The sequence below is a fragment of the Rhinolophus ferrumequinum genome, chromosome 21, assembly GCF_004115265.2.
Source record: "Rhinolophus ferrumequinum isolate MPI-CBG mRhiFer1 chromosome 21, mRhiFer1_v1.p, whole genome shotgun sequence".
NCBI classification, from domain to species: domain Eukaryota; kingdom Metazoa; phylum Chordata; class Mammalia; order Chiroptera; family Rhinolophidae; genus Rhinolophus; species Rhinolophus ferrumequinum.
In genome coordinates, this window is record NC_046304.1 from 24,587,742 (window position 1) to 24,608,082 (window position 20,341).

At 38.3% G+C, this 20,341-nt stretch overlaps 1 protein-coding gene across 4 annotated transcripts in view; it reads right to left on the reverse strand.

Annotated features, from left to right (window-relative positions):
• The window catches only part of GGNBP2 (gametogenetin binding protein 2), a 29,046-nt gene extending 12,624 nt beyond the window's left edge, over positions 1-16,422 (reverse strand). For 2 of the 4 annotated variants that reach the window (XM_033090406.1, XM_033090405.1), the window contains exons 1-7: positions 16,233-16,422; positions 15,530-15,719; positions 8,783-8,863; positions 7,234-7,487; positions 4,985-5,083; positions 730-855; positions 525-638 (exon numbers count right to left, since the gene is read on the reverse strand). In XM_033090406.1, the coding sequence (XP_032946297.1) occupies positions 525-638; positions 730-855; positions 4,985-5,083; positions 7,234-7,487; positions 8,783-8,863; positions 15,530-15,622 (767 nt within the window). In that variant the 5' untranslated portion in view covers positions 15,623-15,719; positions 16,233-16,422. The remainder of the gene's footprint in view (positions 1-524; positions 639-729; positions 856-4,984; positions 5,084-7,233; positions 7,488-8,782; positions 8,864-15,529; positions 15,720-16,232) is intronic. The other 2 variants (XM_033090407.1, XM_033090408.1) reach the window with 1 other exon arrangement.
• Between the last annotated feature and the right edge of the window lie 3,919 nt (positions 16,423-20,341).

Sequence of the window (20,341 nt, forward strand, 5' to 3'; positions counted from 1 at the left end):
TTCCAAATGTTAATGACAATTAGAAAATTCCTTTGTAAAGTAGTATTCTAAAAAGAAAAATCTGAAGTTACTTTTATAGCACATGAAGCACACCAATTCCAACACTATTTTTAGGTCTTGACAAATAATTACAGAAGAAGTAATTCAAAATATTACTAAATGAAAGCTAGTAATTTAACTTTAATTTTGAAAATGACATCATGAAATGCTTCTATCACAAAAACAAGGAGTACTAGAGTTTCCAAAGTGATTAAGTACACTTTACTTGATTCCATCATTCTGTGTTTCTGGAAAGGCTGCCCTGGAACCAACAGGTAAAGATTACAAAAAGAGGAGATGCTGGCTCAACACGAGAAGGCTAATACTGAGTCATCGCATAAGGGAACTGCCTGCCCTAACAATAAGCTCCACCCAGTGCCAGGTATTAATGGAAAGGCCGGAGTACTATTATACGAAGGAGGTCAGTCTGGATGACAGATGGCTAAAGCACCTTTCAACTACACCATGATGAGCTTTACACTTACCTGTGTTTTCGCAGATAGGTTTCTAGTGTTTCTAAAAGACAACTAGAATCAATTAAAACTACTTCATCCCTGCATTCTTGGGACATTAGTTCCCACACGTCCATCCAACAACCTCTGCAGAAGGAAACAAACATTAGTGAGAAGGAGAAATACAGAAGGGTAAAAACATTGAAAAAAGCAGAGGAAAAGGATTGCTTGATTTTACCTGGCTGTTCCCTGGAAAGGTCCATAATGGAAAATGATCCTACACTTGCTGTCCTTCCTGTGGTCTTCACTACTTCTCTTATCTGTACTTAACTTCTCTGAACTGACACTGCTACTGCTCCCTTCACTGTAGTACAGTATAGCACAAAGCTTAGTGACACTGAGATAATCTGAAGAAATAATTTCTATAGTCTCTATTAAGATCATGAACTCTTTAATACATTAAGATATTAGTAGGATAAGTTTGCAAATTTATATATATAATTACACATGCGTTTTAACCATATTAAAATGTTATTTAAACATGTGCTCATATCTTTATATAAAAACTTCTGCTCAACTATTAAGTTTACCTGATATAACTTAACAACATTTAGATTTATCAAGATAGCAACTAGTTAACGTACTAAGCATTTTATGAGCAAATCTACTTAGAATGTTTTAAAGTCAAAAGGGCTGAGTAAAATTATATTTCCATCTATAATCATGGATCAATATTCCACAAATTGAAAATTATTAACACGTTTTGATCTCCTCAATGTGATTTTGTAGCTAGTCCATGACAACAAAACTCTTATCTACCTTCCCATTTACAAGTAACTGGGAAAGCCACAGATTAATCTAATTATAAGTAAATTTTTATATTTGCTAAAATAAAAATAGCAACTAAGATGAACATTTTACACAGCCTAAGTTACTAAGTAATAAGTACTATACAAATAATTTTTTAAAAACTTCCCAGACTTTCCCTCCCCCCCAGATTTCAATATGGTGCTGGTCATGCCTTTTGCTTTGTTGCAGATGTGCATTCCAAGAGCAATGTGTGTCTACATTCCATTCAGTGATAGTCTTCTTGATCTTTCATGATTCTGAACAACTGGCTCCTGCCTGTTCTCCTGTAGGTCACACTACAATCCTAGAAACTCATTACCTTAGTTGCTAGAGGTGGAGAAACCTAGCTAAATAGGTGTTTCTCAGCCCCCTGCCCACCGTATAAGGTTGTGCATACAATTCAGCTCCCTACTCCCCCTCAGAAATGCTCACACCACAGTTAAGTGCTCCTTATTTTTGAAACAAAACCTCAACTGCTGCTCTGCCTTCCATGTTACATCCTTCCATTCTCAGCTCCCGTTTCCTCTTGTTCTAAATATGCTTCACACCTGAAACTAATTTAAAAAAAATATGCTTGAGTGATCCATAACCTCCTAAAGCTGAATAACTCTCAAATTCAAGTTCTCATAGTTGAGGAAAAGTTCATGAAATCAAATCTGGGGAATGATCATTCTATCATCAGGATATGAAAATGTTATTCTAAAAACAGCTTTTATAAAAAGTTCTACAGCTCAAATCAAAATTTTATCCATAATCTCTCTAGACCGAATGTCTTTATATCACATTCAAGATGAAGCTTTCTGAAAAAGAAGTCTTACCACTTGTTTTACTTTCTCATACTTTGCACTCACAGCTTAATCCATTACAGCCTTACACTGCATTCACTTTTCTACCCATTCTGATCTGGATTCAGCTTGCACTCAACCACGCCGGCTCAAGATCACCAATGATCTCAGTATTGCTAAAGCCAATGGGCACTTTTAGGTCCTTGATGACTCAGCAGCACTCAACACAGATAACCAGACCCTCCTGAAACACTCTTTTCCCTTGGCTTCCTTCTACCTCTCTGGCTGCTCTTTCTCAGGTTTCTTTACCGCCTTCTTTTTTTCTACCATTACAATGAATTCCTCATCATTCTTCTCTCCTACTCTACTCTTCATCTTGGTGATCTTATCATTCTCTCAGGTAACTGTCAATCATCAGCTACAGGCCTGTAACTCTGGCCTAGACCTTTCTTTTGGATCTCAAACTTATTCCCAGACAAAAACCTGGCTTTATTTGCATGGATATGAGAATACTCTCAGGAAGGCTGAGCTAGATTAATGTAATTGATTAGGCTGAAACCTAATCAATTATATTACACTTTCCCTGGAGAAAGTCTAAACAGAAAAATGAGGGAACAGTGAAAATATATAAAATGGAGAATCACAGTAGCATACAATGGCAGTGACCATCCGAAGTGAAGGAAAGGAGTCTTGGCTAAGCAGACTGTATTTCCTGGCCTGCTCTCCACATGGCATGTGGAGATTACTGAAACTACCTTCGGAGACATTCCTTAAGATCAACTAACTCCATTCATACTGTTCCATAACTCAGCAAACCACCTGCTGAAACATCTGCCATCCCATGTGGTGGAGCTGCAGTTGAAGGGGGATGTGTGAAGTCTGTGGAGGTTTGTTTTTTGTTTTTAAGCTGAAAGATAGGGAAACATAGCTGCATGTCAATTTAACAAAAGTAGGTAATTGATGACCCAAAGTCATTGAGAACATGAGAGAAGAGAGAATCCAGAGCAAAAGTGAAAGACTGGTCTTTGAAGGAAAGTGGCAAGGAGCACAGATGTATAAGATGTTGGAGTATCTGTGGCTTTTTAGTTCCTCAAAGAAGACTATGCACAACAAAAAAACCAGAAGGCAAGCTTATTACTACATCACACTACACTGGCTTTCACCAATAGGTCGTTCGGGAAAGGTTGTTGTCTAATGAGAAAATCAGACAATCTGTATTCAAAGTCAGGAATTCTCTAAAGATTTGTACATCAGGTATGTGAAAAATTATCCTTAGATAACCACTTTAGGTTGTGCAGAGCTTTATTGGTTCAGAGTACTCTCATATTCAGATATGTAATGTGTGGTTCTCGTTTAACTCCTGATTTTAACAAATAATGTAAAAAGACACTTTTTTGAGACACTTTGTCTCTCTTTGTGCATCATTTTTTGAGACACTTGGGGAAATCTGAATAGGAACTGGGTATTAAGATTATTATAGTTAATTTTGTTAGGTGTCAAAATGGCACTGTCATTATGAAAGAAAATGTCCATATATTTAGAGATATGTGTGGAAATATGTAGGAGTAAAACAACATGCCTTAGTCTTGCTATAAAATGTTACAGCAAAGAAAAAGGTGGATAAACTAAAGAAATATGGCAAATCTTGGTAACTACTACTGAATCTGCGTGAAGGTATTTGGGTGAAGGAGGATCCTTGTATGGTCTTTCTATTTTTCTATGTGTTTGCCAGTTTTCATAATAAAGTTAAAAAATATTTTTGTTCCTCACTATAGAAAACATAAGAACAGCCTTGTTAATATATTATTAACATACAACCATTTGGTCATCAGGACTTTTTATCAGGGAGGAACATGTCTATACAACAATGGTGTCAATACTATTAATGAGATATTCAAAAGTAACTTTTAAAATTAATTCAGAAATATAGTTTTACATCATCCCTTTCACTCCAAAACAAAAGTTACTTCTTAGAAACCCCTTTCAAGTTCATGGCTTCTCCTTACCACCCACAACCCCAAGCAATTTTGTAGAGGGCAACTGTAACATCGTGCTGAGAGACGGGGGACAAAGAAGCCTTGGGCATTGTAGAAACGGAACCAAGAAAACTGCACATTAGTTACATAAACACTGCGGTAACTGGTTCAAGCCATTTTCTAATCTTTGATAAATTATTAGGGAGACCTAGAGAAAGAAAGACAAAAAAAATAATTTATATATTACCGTGTTTCCCCAAAAATAAGACCTAGCCAGACCATGAGCTCTAATGCGTCTTTTGGAGCAAAAATTAACATAAGACCCAGTCTTATTTTACTATAAGACCAAGTCTAATAGAATATGATATGATATATGATGTAATATAATATGATATATCAGGCATAATATAATAAATATAGTAAATGTAATGTAATACAATATTAATATAATATAATATAATATAATACCAGGTCTTATATTAATTTTTGCTCTGAAAAACGCATTACAGCTGATGGGCCAGCTAGGTTTAACTTTCGGGGAAACACGGTATGACTGTTATATACATCAAAGAATGATATAACTAGTTTGAAAAACTTAATATTGGCTACATAAATTTCCATGAAGATCTCCACCTCTTTCCTCTGAAACATATTTCATATAAGGGAAAAAAAAAAGAACCTTAAAAAAAAAAATTAAACCTATATTGTGACCTTATATGTATCAGAAAGGCCTATAGAGGTAGGATCATCATTTATTTTGACCTTTCTTATAATGTAATCAATTAATGAAATAAAAGTAGCAGTGTTTTTTTTTTTTACTAAATATTATCAACATTTACAATCTTAACAATGACAAAGCATCCTGATATTCAATTCTACTTACCCCAAAGGTTTTGGTTTATGCGTATCTAAGGAGTGCAACTGACATCTCTTGTTCTTTTTACTTTTTGGAATAGCATCTATCATGTCATTTAGTTTGGACCTAATTAAAAATAAACCATTAAAGGTTTGATTAATATTCATTTTTCTTTAAAATTTTCAAAATATGTTTACTGCCTTTTACTGAGAAGCATATTTAAAGTATTAGACACATCACTTACTTTGAAAATTTCTCCTCAAATTCTAACCCAAAGAGACTACACTTGGTACACTTGTCTTTCCATTTCATTCTGAGTCTCTTAAAACGTTAAGACCTGCTCTATTCAAAGTACCCTTTCCCCCAGACTGCATGTCTCATTCATCCCTATACCTGCACTTTATCTAGCAGTGTGCCTGGCACCCAAATATTTTATGACTGATTGCTACCAGATTCTCAGCCACCTTCCCTTTTCCAAACATTACCTAAATACACACTATCCTTGAGGAAGTGCCATCAACAGAAATTTTATGCAAATATAGAAATAAATACAGCTAATATCCACACCCTATATCCAACTAATCAGCAAAGCCTATAAACTCTTAACTTTTAAATATATCCAGAATGAAATCACTTCTCATCACCTCCACCATTACCACCCTTGTCCAAATTGCCTCTCTAGCTTAGACAACTGCAACAGCTGGCTTCCCAAATGGTCGCCTTGCTTCCACCCTTTGCCTTTACGTTCTAAGTCTTCACTTAGCAGCTGAGGTGATCTTTTGACTAGAAAATCATTGTTATTACTCTGTTCAAAACCCCCCCAAAGCTTTTCTCAGGCAGAGTAAAAATCTGAAGTCTCTACCACTCTAAATAGGAAAGCCCAAGGTTTGGTCTTTGGACCCCTTCCTATTTAGACTCATTCTGTGGTGATCATATCTCACCTCATGGGTTTAAATTGTGTGTGTGTGCGTGTTTGTGTGTGCATGTACTATATATTTTTACATAAAATACATATATATATGTATAAATACTATACATATACTAATGTCACAAATTTACATCTCTAGGCCAGACCTCTCTGAACTCTATTTGGATGTCCAGTTGGAATCTAAAACTTAACACATCCACAGGTGAGCTCTGCAAAATTGCTCCTCCCAGTCTTCCCCATCTCAATAAATGGAAACTATTTGTCCTATTCTTCAGACCCCAAATCTGAGAATCATCCTTGATACCCTACTCTACCTCCAATCAATCCAAAAATCCTGTTGGCTCATTCTTCAAAATATATCCAGGATCTAACCATTTCTCCTCTGTGGCCACCATACTGTTATCTCTTGCATGGATTACTAAACAGCCTCTTGATTCTCTGCCCTTCCACTACCCATTTAGTCTCAACACAGAGGTCTAAATAAGCCAAACTTCACGTCAGACCATGTCACTTCTCTGCTCAAAACCGTCCCAAATCTTCCCATTTCAGAATGTTAAAAAAAAACAAAACAAAACACAGACTGACCTCAGGATGGCACTGAAAATAAGACCTAGCCAGACAATCAGCTCTAATGCGTCTTTTGGAGCAAAAATTAACATTAGACCCAGTCTTATTTCACTATAAGACCCAGTATAAATATAATGTAATGTAATATAATATAATACAATACAATACCGGGTCTAATATAATACCAGGTCTTATATTAATTTTTGCTCCAAAAGATGCATTAAGGATGATTGTCCGGCTAGGTCTTATTTTCGGGGAAACAGGGTACATAATTGGGCCTTTTATTACTCCTCTGACCTCAGTTATCATTACTGTTCCTTTCATTCATCTGGCTCCAGCCACAATGACTTCCTTGCTGTACTTCAAACATGCCAGGAAAACTCCAACCTTTGAACCTTTATACTTGCTGCTCTGTGCTTTTCTCCAGATAATCTACTTAATTCACTCACTTACTTCATTCAAGTCTATAATCACTGTCATTTTATCAGAGGCCTTCCCTAACTATCCTCCATATTAATTCTACCCACTCATTCTCTATCTTCCTTACTAGTTTTTCTTTGTAAATTATCATACCTGACAAATTATATACGTATTTGCTTACTGTCTGCCTCTCTCCACATAAAAACAGATATTTTATAGTTACTGGCACAGAGAAGTTACTCAATAAAATTGTTGAATTTGGGCTCAAGCTTTGCCCCAACCAAATTTAGGGGAAAAAGCTACCACTGAACCAAGTTTAAAAAATTAACAATGCCATTTTTTCCTAATTGATTATACTTACCCATGTACATAAAATAATGTATAAAGCTTCTTTGCATCAGTCATGCAGCTTCGAGTTACAGATAGGACTCCCTTCGGCCCAACTGTCAGGGGTTCAAGGGCAGGGTTTCCAGACTCTACAAGTTGGGAGAAGAGGCGCTCCACACTGCGACGACATCCAACACACGGTACGAGCTGAGACAGTGCGCTCAGGACTTCACGTGATGTCACCACCATGGCAATACTCAGATCTTGCTGCTTAAGCATACTATGTCGCTGAGAGGAAGAGGGAAAGAAAAATGAAGATGAGTCCTTGAGAAATACATCAACTTACTCTTTCACTACACGTCTGGTTGCTACCCTTGTGCATGAAGTGAATCTAGGCAAGGTTTGCCATCTCTATCTGCAACCGAGGCAGAAAGGCAAGATGGTCGGCCTCGTCCCTGCTGCCCTGACTTTGCTCCACAAACCCCCTGGTCTAGAATCTAGGGTATAGAAAGCTCTGCTTAGGATGTCAGGGGTAAGCAGTATGGGCCCCGGCATAGAAAAAAGAATCCCTGCATCCAGAAATTTAGCGCTTGTTCAGTGAGTATTAAGTTTAGTACTCTCGCTTAAAATTAAAAATAAAACAAAAGGAAAGAAAGAAAAGAAAAAAGAATAGACACAACGCAGCTTTACCACGTCTTCTCAACTTTCAACAACACACTGTTTAACTACAGGAGTCAAGTTAGGATGCTGATCACGTAGAGCAGCAATTCTGAACGTGTAGTATGGACAGGTGTGTTATGGATTAGTGATAGAGGACAAGGCCTACGTTACCTACATAGGAGCCTGCAGTGAGTAACTAATAGGCTGGTGCACATGAATGTTATCTGTTGGTTATGACAAGGTAGAAAAATGACTTGAGAACCACAGCAGTAGAGAAATGGGCAAAAAAACTCTAGTAACTAACTTCTACCCGGATGGAGTTACAATTACACTACAAGTTAACACTTCCAGTTTTACTAAAAACAGATGGGAAAGTAAAATAACTCCCAAGAAGGATTTTTGTCACATTTACCATTAACCATTCATTCAAAATTTCTCCAAAAGTAGAAACAGAATGTTGAAGTAAAGTAACAACTTATCTTCCATTATCTTGATTATAGACAGTGTACTTATAAAGTACCATATTGCTTAAGAATTAAATAAAAATCAGAAAGTTCACAATACAGGATTACTTTTTATTTTTACTTGAATAAAACAATTACTACAGAAAAAAACCAACAAGTCTTCAATGAAAAGTTGTATACCTTACCTTTTTAAAACAAGAAAGATGACCTGGTAAAAATTAAAGCCTTACAGACATGTAAAATGATAACACACCCCCACCAAATCTTTCACGTGACAGGTACATAAATATATTCACTGTAGCAATAGTAAAAGAAAGCAATTTCAGTGCAATCTTAAGACCTAGAGAGCCCTAGGTAAAACAAAATTAATTCTTATGGCTAAAATTTTAAATGACTCTTTAAAACACACAGACACACAAACACACACAAATTTAAAATATTGAATTTTAAAACTATTACCTGAATGAACTGCTTTAGTTGTGCGCCATTATTTTGATGCCCATCGAGATTCAACACATTGTCAGGAAATTCCATCACCATCTTAATATGCAAAAGAATAAAAATCAATTATTTTATCTTCTTCAAATACATGATACAGGCTATTTTATAAACTCCTAGGACAGAAATATACCCCCAAAGCCAGATCTCCACCACCTGCCATCCTGACCCCTGCCAAAAAAAGTTTTAAAAGAATCCAAGTTATACAAGTTTCTAAAGCCAGAAACTGTGTAGTCATTAGGAGCAAGAACACTGAAGTCAGGCAGAGATGAGTTCAAATCCCAGCGCTGCCACTTACAATCTACGTCATAACTCTGGGCGAGTTACTTAACCTATCTGATTTTCAGCTTCCTCATTTGTAAAATGAGATTATGTAATAATTTTTATTATCACTCACAGAGTGGGTTGTGAAAATTAAAAGTATATTTAAAAGTGTTTCTTGCATGGGGCAATAATAGCATTTAATAAGTGAAATAACATGATATTTTATGTTAAATATCCTGACATTTTTAGTTATTCTCCTTAACTATGGAATATAGTAAATCTTATAATGTAAATGACCACAAATATACACATATCACGTATATATGAGAAGTACTCAGAACAGTATCTGGCACATAATAAATGTTTGCTCTAATTATGAACATAAAAGATACACTGAGATATTCAATTATCAAAATTCACTACAAGAGCAGGAATATAAAAAAGTTTAAGGATGTTTCAGGATGTCAGATAATGGGGAATTAGTAATTAGCACATTTCACTGTTCTGTGACACAACTGATATTAAAAACTACCGTAGTTATGTACCACTAGGAAAAAGCCACTGTAACTAGAATGTCACCAAAATGCAAGAACCAACACAATTTCAGAGACATTAAGAACATGAAAATAAAGTTTGCTTTCAAAACAATGAAATGAAGTAACACATTTATATCTTAACATTGTTAAAGGTAGCAAACATACTGTACTAGAACAAACTTCTATTTCCAGATGAACATGACAAGGGCCACAAACTCCTACACACCCAAAGAGTGAAGTCAGGATAAAGACACCCAATTGAGGCAAAAACAAAACACTAAAAAACCTCACCCAGTTGAATGTGATCTTAAAAAGATTCCTCCTTCACCAACCAGAACCACAAAGACCTGCTTCTTTAATGAAGGTGACCATTCTTTTCCCTCCACATTAGAAATGAGAGCCTTAAAAGATGCTTGTTCTAACAATAAACTAAGGACTGAACAACTAAGGCAAGTGTACGCAATTAAAACATTTTCTTGATTTGATAAGGGGAAAACACTGGATATGTGAGGCAGAGAAACCAGGCAGATGCTATTAATGGACAGTGATGCAAACACAGACCCAACAATCCAGAGGACTCAGTGTATTTCACAGAACCAAAACCATATGTACAATATGATTCAAATGTTTGTATGTGTATATTTTCTTTCAGAAAAGGAAAATACATATTAGAAGTTGTTATCTCTGGGCAGTGAAAAGATAGATCTCTTTTTTCTTTATGTGTTCCTATCTTTCCCAAATTTATTACAATGCATACATACTACTTATTATCAGGGGGAAAAGTTAGTGTCCTTTGTGTCCAATTCTATATACATTATACCATGTTCAGAGACATGCTTTCATCTCAGTAACTTTTACTGTTCTGGAAGTTTCTTCTTCCACACTTATAGGCTATATGTCCAAATCTCACAGTTTCAAGAATAAATTGCCCAATTTTCAGGTTTGTCAACTTCTCTCTAGTTTTCCCTCTCATAGTCTTCTTATTAATATCTCCAAAGAGTGGTGGTAGTAACAACAAAGATAGTTAATGTAGCTTCATATATACGAGGAGGCATTGTTCTAAGCAGTTTCATATATTAACTCTACCAATAGTACGAAGTAAAACTAGCTACTAGCCCACTTTAATAATTTAGCTCTAAATAAACTGGTGAGAATGACTGAAATAAGTGGGCAAAATATCTAATGATCCATATTGCCCATAAAATTTAGCATATTTAACAGAATCTACTGAAATTTTTTTAAAAAACATTTAATAATCCTGGTATTATAAATACGGGCTAATGAAAACTGATGAATAAAAATAGTTAATAGTACAAATAACTCGCATTATGTTTTCTGGAATCACCACATGGTTTAAAACACACACAAAAAATTTAACTGTCAAGTCATAAAAAAGGTGTAAGATAGACTTTCAAAGCCATGTAACTCAGTAGAACATTGCAAGTCATTCCAAATCTACCATTTAAACAACTAACACCTATATTTGTATTTTCACTTGCTATACACCATTTCACATTATCAATCGCCACCATTAAAAAAAAAAAATTAAGACAATTACCCATACTATTTTAAGATCAAAGCTGTCAAGGTCTCTCTTATCTGGTTCATAAGTGAAATCCTAAATTCTGACTCTGTATACAAAGTGAATTACTATTTGAACAACTACGTTTTATTGTTTTAATAATTCAAGCAGATTAATGTATTGAGACCTGCTAGCTGACCTTTAAAATATATATATAATTTAGTGAATAATACCTACTTTAGTGATCCTTTTTCGAAAGTCAACAAGGGTTAAAATTTTTTAAAAAACAAACAAAAACCCCTCATTGCAGATCATTTCAGTTTCACCTAACTAGTATAAATGTCAAGATCAGATCTATTACTGTATCTTTCCTGGACTTCACTGGCTTGGATAATACTAAATTTTCTCTCATACTTTTCTCTCTGTGAAACACTGGTTAGAAACTGCATTCACACTAAATTCCTCTGTCCTTGCCTTTTCTGGCCAACCACTATAAGCTTAACAATGAGAGATGACAATAAGGAAAAGGGAAAAAAGAAAAAGAAGACAAAGAGGGTACTAGTGCTATTTCTTTTCCATTCTTTAAAAACACTTCCTTGACTTAATCTTCAGATTCTAGGTTACCAAAGGAAGACAGTCATGTAAAGTATTTCAGGTGTGGTTTCACAGAGGAATCATTAGTGTTTGGCTTCATGAGGAGGTTGCCTATCCCTACCTAGCCAAAAATAGAACGAGTCATTGTCCTGCAATTATTGCTTCATAAAGTTTATTGAATCCATTACCCACTTTCACTCTTAAGTATCTGTCCTGGTTTCTCCTGACCACAAACAATCTGTTTTTTAGAGCATTCTCATAAGCTCTAACCAACAATATTAAGTTTGCATTTATTAAAACAAATTACAAAATAACAAATACAATAACTTTTTGTTCTTTACTTCTTCATTCTCACAGCTATTTGTAACATCTATTACCTTTGGTAAAATTATTTAATTCAGAGTTCAAAGGCAACATTAAAAACTAAACTTTTAACAAATGCTAAACACCTAATCCCCAAGTGGATATGCTACCATTTATTACCTTTTTTAAAGTCTCAGTTAAAAACCATTATCAGAGTCTCTAGTCCATTTACATTGGTTTGAATTAGCAGGGTAAACTGTGTTCCAGAAATACTGTAGCAATTTGACAGTATGTATCAAGAACTTCATAAAAGGTTCTTATCCTTGGACCCAGTAATTGTATTTCCAAAGCCTAAGGGGAAAAAAATTGTAATGCAAAGATTTATGCATTATTTATATTCTTTTAGCATTGTATTTAGAGCAAAACCTAGAACCTCCTTTATGTCCAACAAAGAATGATTAAATTATGGAATGTTGCACAACAAAGTATTACATGACCATTAAAGCTGTTTAAAAATGACAAGAGAAAATGTTCTCAATATTACATTTAGTGAAAAAAAGCAAGATATGAAATGTTGAGAATACATTTCAACTCTGCATCTAAGGTGTGTGTCTGTAACTGGAATTACACCAAATGCTGCTAGTATATCCTTGGTTATCTCTGCGAAGCAAGAGTAAGAGTAATTCTTTGTTTTGTGGTTATCTTTCAAGATTATTTTATAAGGATTATATAGTTTCACTCTATTTTTTTTAAAGAACTATTCACTTATAAATCGTAATTCTTCAAAGATGTCTCTAAAATAAAATGTTTTCTGTCCATCTGTGATTTTACAATTCTAGTAACACCCAAAAGCATTATAGCCACACAGCATGCCCCTTTCCTAAATATTCTACCACCTTACTTATTTGGCATTTTCTTAAATACACCTATATCGATCAGCATTATATTCAAGTATTCAAACCCATGAAACTACCACACGAGTCTCTTAAATGTGGATACAAAATACCACATAAAAGAAGAGCCTACATACAAGCTTCTTAATTTCATTTTACAAATACAATGTAAAATCTCCAGTTTAAGGCTAGAGGTTTCAGCTTCTATTACTAAAATAATAAACATTTGTAACTGATTGCAAACTTTTTAACTAGACTTAACATCTAGGTGCTACCAAAATTCTAAGACTCCTGGAAATAAAGAGAACACAATGTTTCCTTCACGAATTACCTACTGCCCCTGGAATAAACACCAAACCAAACAGTGACTTCCATGACACACTACTACCAACGGGACCGCTGAAGAACACAAACCTCTGCTCTTCCCTCCCTCTTCCCCAACAGGTATTTGCTCTGCATTCTTCAAGTGGTATTTGGTAGAATGGCTCTGAAAGAAACTTGCTTCCCTAAGTCTAATGCATTCTTGACAAGAATTTTCACTAAGCAGCATTCAATGACTATGCAAAAGTTCCAAGTAAAGCAATAAATGGCCTCACTCATTCCCTAGTGATAAAACCCTTGCAAAGAAAAATTGCACCTTTTCCTAAATAAAATGTTCTTTTGAGAGAGATAAATTAAGTAAACCAAAATTTTATTTGCCTTGGTCACAAGTCCACAATGCAATAAAAGCAAAACTCAACCACCAGGTTCAATCCAATCTCAACTTCTCTGGATAAATAAATACAATAATAACTCACAGTGCAAGATTACATCTTTTTCTATGGAAAATTCTGGAAATTACTATCATTGTACAGAGAATAGAACACCCCAAAAGTTGGCTGTTTTTAAGCGCTATATACAGATATAAAGCTGTTATTTGGGCACAAGGAGAGAAATCAGTGTCTATTAAAATTTTATAGATACTCAAATTTATGTTGATTTCCCCTATGCTTTGATACTATCCACTCAATAGTTATCTTATGTCCAAAACCAAAGGATTTTTTTTTTAACTTCAAAGGCATTCTGGGACAATAAACATAAACTATGTGCTCCAGAAAAGTGTGTTGGAAAGGGAAATATAGATAAATGAACTCATATTAGGAATTTTCAAATTGAGAAATCCATCATTTAATTTGATCAGTGTTAGTTTTTTTTAACTACTTGAAATACAAGTCCATTATACTTTTTAAAAAGTGCAAAAGTCATAACCAAGGGATCCAAGTATTTTTTAATGCCTCAAAATAATTCTATTTCCCTTAGGTCAGGCCAAATCATTCTACCTTTTTCCATGAAAAACAAAAAATGCACTTGGGTAATTATAAACGCTGTCACTTAAAAAGTTCTAGCAAATTAAGTCCTTCAATAGCTCTTCCAATCCTTTTAAAAGTACTGCAGCTCAATCAACTCTTAATTGACACTGGCAAACAGAAAGGCATAGAGTGGCAGCTCTACAATGACTTGCACTTTATATAAAATTTGAAAAAACTTCAGTAGATATTTGGGGGGAAAAAATCAGGAACAAAACAGATCAACTGTCTAGGAAAAGCAAAAAGCCAAAGGTGATAAGATGAAGAGACTTAGTTACACTTTATCAAAATAGACAAACGTATAACCTAGAGCTTTAGCATCATCAAAATGCAGTATTTCAAAAGATATTCACAAAAGGTTCATTTCTTAAGAAATAGTTGCAAGAAACTGCACTCATTTCCTGTTCAGAATTCAATTCAAATTTCTGCCATTTCCTTTCAAAGGAAATACTACAGCAACACAGGGCAGAGGGTCTGTGATGCTTTACCCCCAAATCTAAAAAAGAAAACTACCCAGAAGTGGGTTTTGACACCCAAGATGAGCAATCAGCGTTTTCTAATGCTCTTACACGTTCAATAATTTTGCTTCCTTAAAAAAAAAGGGGGGGGGGAGAGAGCTACCTGTAAACTAAAGAATGCCAAGAAAGCCCTTTTTGAAGAGTCATGGCCTAGCAGTACCATCATTTCGAAGAGTTCTAATGTACTACACAATACGAGACTATTTACAACGAAATCAAACCATTTTAGTGGAATTTTTACTGTGCAAGAGCGTGTCACTCTGCCCTCAGTATTTATGCTTCTGTAGTGAGAGCTGTAGTATTCAGACAGACAATATACAGGTAGCAGTGTAGCTGCGACATTTCACATAATTAAGGCTCCTCGAGGGTAGGTGGTTTCTGTAAGGGGTAGGCCCTAAACGCCGGAGATCCTTCAACCCCTCCTAGGGTTTTCGCGTGCTTTGGCAAAAGCGGCGCCTCCTAAAGCGAAAGGGTAAAGGAAGAGGGTTCGAAAAGGAAGGCAGGCCCGGGTAGAGGGGCTCCAAGTGCGTACGAAGCGCTGGGCTAGGGGTCCGCCGAGGTTACCGAACAAGCCCCTGCAAAGGCGAGTTTGTGGGGCCTGCCGGAGAAAAGGCCTCGCCTAGGAGTTGCAACACACTCTTTCTCCAGTGCGCAGCGCTCGGCCTGGGGGAGGGGGAGGAGGGAAACAGCTGCCAGGGGAGCGGCGAGCCCAGCCCGGCCCGGCCCGCTCACCGTGAGGGTGTCGTCTATGTAGAGGGGAATCTGCCTCCTCTCGAAGGGGAACTCCTCTTCCCCGTCCCTGCACACTGCCACCAGTCGCGCCATCGTCCCCGACGCTGCCGTTGCCACCGTCACCACCTCCTCCCAGCTGCCGCCGCTGCTGCTGCTCTTGCTGCTGCTGCCGCCTCCTCCCAGCTCCTGCCTGCAACAACCAAACGTCGCGAGCTTAAGCACCAGCCGCCGCGCAGCACATTCGCCACGGGGGGGAGGGAGAGGAGCTGAGGGGACCGGAGAGTCGGGCTGCGTTTCCCATCACCCGATTCCACACGCGCTCAGCCAATCAGCGCGGAACGGTGCGGGGACCCGCCCCCTCGCGCCGCTCGTCCACCCCAGCCCCCACCCCTGCCGGCCTCCCGTCAGGGTCCAAAGGAGACGCGGAAGGGACTCGCCAGCTCTGGGGTTTCCCCAGCCTGTGACCGGAGTCCCAGCTCCCGGACCTCACCCCAGGCCTCAGCTCAACAGCCCACTGCCCGCTTCCCGCCGCCGGGGAGCCCTCAGCCCATAGCTGACCCCTTTCTCCCCCTTTATGGCCGCGCCCCGCCCAGTCAGTCCCCCCGGGCAGCAGTTGCCCAGCGCGACCCCGCCCCTGGGAGGGGTCGACCCCGCCTCCGCTCTGCGGAGTCCGAGGGGGAAGAGACTCAGACCTTTTTCTCACCCTTCTAGGAGGTGGTCTCTCGGCTCTGACCTTCACCGTTTTCGTGGTCGCCTCCCTGACCCCCACCTCTGCTCCCCGTTACCGGCTGACAAAGCCCGCGTCAGGGCCGGCCTGGGCGGGAGCGCAGCTCCTAATGCCGTTTCCTCTCCGGCTTAGTCAGCCGCTCGCGCCACCGGGAGTGGGGGAGGGAGGGCGGGGGACGTGGGGAGGGTGGGGCAGGGGGGAGCTGAGAGCGCGGGGCGGGGCCTCGTCTCCTCTCGCGAGACTGCAGACGGCGCCTCCTGAGTTGCCGCTTTCGAAACCCTAGCGGCGGGGTGAGTTGCCCCCCCAAGGCAATCTCCAACCCGTGACCCGCTCCCTCTCGGGAATCTAACTACTCAAATCCGAAAAGGGCTGCTGGGAGGAGTGAGTAGGCCTAAACCTACGTTTCCCGCCGCGCGGGACTTTAAATAGCTCTCCGAGGGCCGAGGGGCGAAGGGAGCCGAGCCGAGCTGACTCAGGGCCCACCGGAGGGTCGAGACCCAGTGAGAATCTGGGTAAGTGGGGAGGAGCTGAGACTTTCGGAAGGAAAGGGGAGACGAGCATCTGCGGAACTTGTAAGAGATAAACAGGGGCCTTGGTTTCCAGGTGCTTGACGCCGCTTTCCCTGACACCATGGTTAACCAGGAGCCACCCGCATTACCGCTTCCCAAACTGAGACTGCGTTGAGATCCCGCCAAGGTCGACAATACTGAGTTGCTGAAAGTTTTTTGTTGTGGTTTTTACACTTAAAGGCAAATAGAAGACTATGTGGAGAGTGGCTTGCGTATGCGTCCCGGCCAGAGAAACTTCTTTGACTGGGTTAATAATTAACTTTGGGACTCAGACAGGACACCGAGTCCCTTGTGCAAAGTCCTGGTACTGGCCAAAGGCCCTTCCCTCTCACCTTCTGAGAAGCGGAGCTGCTGTAGACAGTTCATGTATACTCTGCGTGCCACCATGTACTCAGTTCCTACCTTGAAGGCTTTGAAGGCCTGTTTGTAAAGCCAAAATAGTTGTTGGGAAGCATTTTGCCTAGGGAAAGTCTTGACGATTTTAAGGATAGATCCATTTGCTGCTCTTAACAACTAATCCTGATGACAGATCTGTATTTCCTGATAGAATAGGCTAGAGCTGTGATACTGACCTTTAAAAAGTATTTTGGTCATCACATGAAGTCTTAGAGATTCCCATCAACAAAACTCTATAGTGCATCTTAGCCATGTTGACTTATGACATTATGTGGTCACTGTTAGAGTAGGTGACATAATAAACTGGAAGAACCATAGTTCAGTCCCAAAGGTGTAATTATCCAGTAAGTACTTTGTCTTTTGGCCATGTTAGGAGAGAACAGTGTGATTCTTAGCTTAAATCCAGTAGACATCTAGGATGTGCGTGTAATTTCTGACAGGTTAGACTGCATAGCCAAAATTTGGACATTTTTAGAGAATTTATGTTTTATGTAAAAACACTCGTAAGGAAAAAAAGAATACTGTGGCTTTTAAGATCCTGAGGTGCTCCTATAAAGACTATATCAATTAATGTACATACTTTATATCAAACTTTCCTTGGATTATGTTTAGTACAGGACATTGAAAATGACAAGCTCAATATATAGGTGCTAATTTTGATAACTTTTATTACTGAGTACACACTAGGTACTAGCAAAGAAAAGCATTCATTCTGGAGATTTAAATCTAAGAAGTCAGATATAAAACATAGTAAAATGATAAAACCCAATATAAAAACATAATAAAATGAGGAAAGCATACAATCTCTTTCCATCTCAGATTACCTGATTTTGATTTGTCTTTTAGGTTCACTGAGGCACACTGTTTGGTATCTTTGGACAAAGTTTCACGTACCATAGGTATTCAATATACTTATAAGGCTAAAAATGTGGATAATTTGCTAGATAAGTTGCTCTTTGGTACTACAAATATAAAATCAAAAGATCATATTGAGGGAAAATGCTTAGAAAATTATTTCATTGCAAAACAATTTCTAGAAGTTTTAACTATATCTTCTTAGTTGCAGAGAAGGCACTTTATTTTCACTATTAGTCTATCTTCAGCTATTATTAATAGTGCCGCAAATGATGAAGTATCTGCCTTTAGAGAACTGAACCTCTAATTGACAAAATGATTACTACATAAAAAAAGCCAGTTCTTGCCTATTTTAAAATTTCAGTATTGGCATTGTTTAGGACAAGGTCAAAGAATTTGAAAGGCCAGGAGAGAGAAAGTAATCAACCACGGAGGACACTTTGCTGGTACCTAACAAAGAACAGTTGGAGATGTGATAAATTATCAGCAAAATGCCATTCTTCTTAGGTCCCCAATGTATGACAGCCAACTCCAAAAATGAAGCATAAATGATGTGAGTATTCTCTAAGCCATTTAAAAAAATGAGGAGTACTGATTTATTCCTTATTTATCTTCATAAACTATAAACTCCTAGGGAATAAAATGTTTTTGTATGCTTTATACAACATTGGACATTGATATTCAATAAAAATAAAACTGGTCGTCATCTTCTAAACTTCATTTTAAGTGTGTTTTTCCAGGACCTGTCAGCTCCAAGTCAAGTAGTTTCAATCTAGTTGTGTAGGGCACAACTCACAGTGGCCCATGTGAGGATCGAACCGGCAACCTTGTTATGAGCATCACGCTCTAACCAACTGAGCTAACCGACGGCTCCCAGGTTATCATCTTCTAAACACAAAAGCTATTGACACATATGTGGTAGGTATCCCCAGTTTATAATTGTGTAAAATTAAAGTCATGGAAATGACTCACTTTCTGAAGGTCATAGATTGGATAAGTCTTAGCAGATTATACCGTGTTTCCCAGAAAATAAGACCTAACTGGAAAATAAGCCCTAGCATGATTTTTCAGGATGACATCCCCTAAACATTAAGTCCTAATGCGTCTTTTGGAGGAAAAATTAATAAAAGACCTGGTCTTATTTTCGGGGAAACACGGTATTCCTTTTTCCTTTTCTATCCTCAAATATTGATAGTTGATGAGTTAACAGAATTTTCACTATATTAACCACTTTGTTTTATGTGGTAATAAAATCAACAGCTGTTACTGTATTTAAATTACCACAGTTGTCCAAGTCTGTAAATTGGGCTGACAGTGGGAAGTTCTGTTTTATCTGTTGTTACCATAGGCTCAAAGGGTCCACTTGCCTGTGCGCATCCGAGCCAAAAAAGACTGGAGCAGGCGTTTGAGGCAAAGAAAGTAAAGGTTTAAGGAGGTGGCGCCAAACCCAGAGACAAAAGTGAGCTCATGCTTTCAACAACCTGGCTTCCTGATGGCCCCTAGCAGTTAGGTTACACTCGTGTAAGGGAAAAATCATGAATCATGGTTACAATGGGAGTTGGGGTCACGGGCTCTACTGATTGGTCGGGTCTAAAGCAGGGAGCAATTGATCATGGCTTTCAGGTCCTGGTGTCAGCCATAGCATTGTTCGGTCCAGTTCCCAGGGGTGTAGTCCGTGGGGCCGTTCTGCTTTCATGAATCTGGAGCTGAAACATAACTAAGGCCAAGATGTTATCTTTGTTTGACTAAAATTTTATTCTAGTTTGAGGTTTGGTTGTTGTATCTTGGTCATGGATGATAGACCTGAAGCTTTACTCTGGAGTTTGACTCTGACCCAGACCTAATGTCCTAAGGGCTTAATGGTTAAAAGGAGCAGACATACAGTATATGTACAGATAGAAGCATCTGGGGAAAAGAATGCAAGTGAGTTATAGTTCTATCTTGCTAAACAAAGTTAGCTTGGGTGAAAGCAGAATGCATGCTAAAGAAATAAAGTTCATGTGTGGTTACAATGTCAAAAATAGACATTTTTGGGGGGCCGGATGGCTCAGTTGGTTAGAGTGCGAGCTCTCAACAAGGTTGCCAGTTCAATTCCCGCATGGGATGGTGGGCTGCACCCCCTGCAATTAAAGACTGAAAAACGGCGACTGGACTTGGAGTTGAGCTGTGCCCTCCACAATTAGATTGAAGGACAACTACTTGGAGCTGATGGGCCCTGGAGAAACACACTGTCCCCCAATATTCCCAATAAAATTGAAAAAAAAA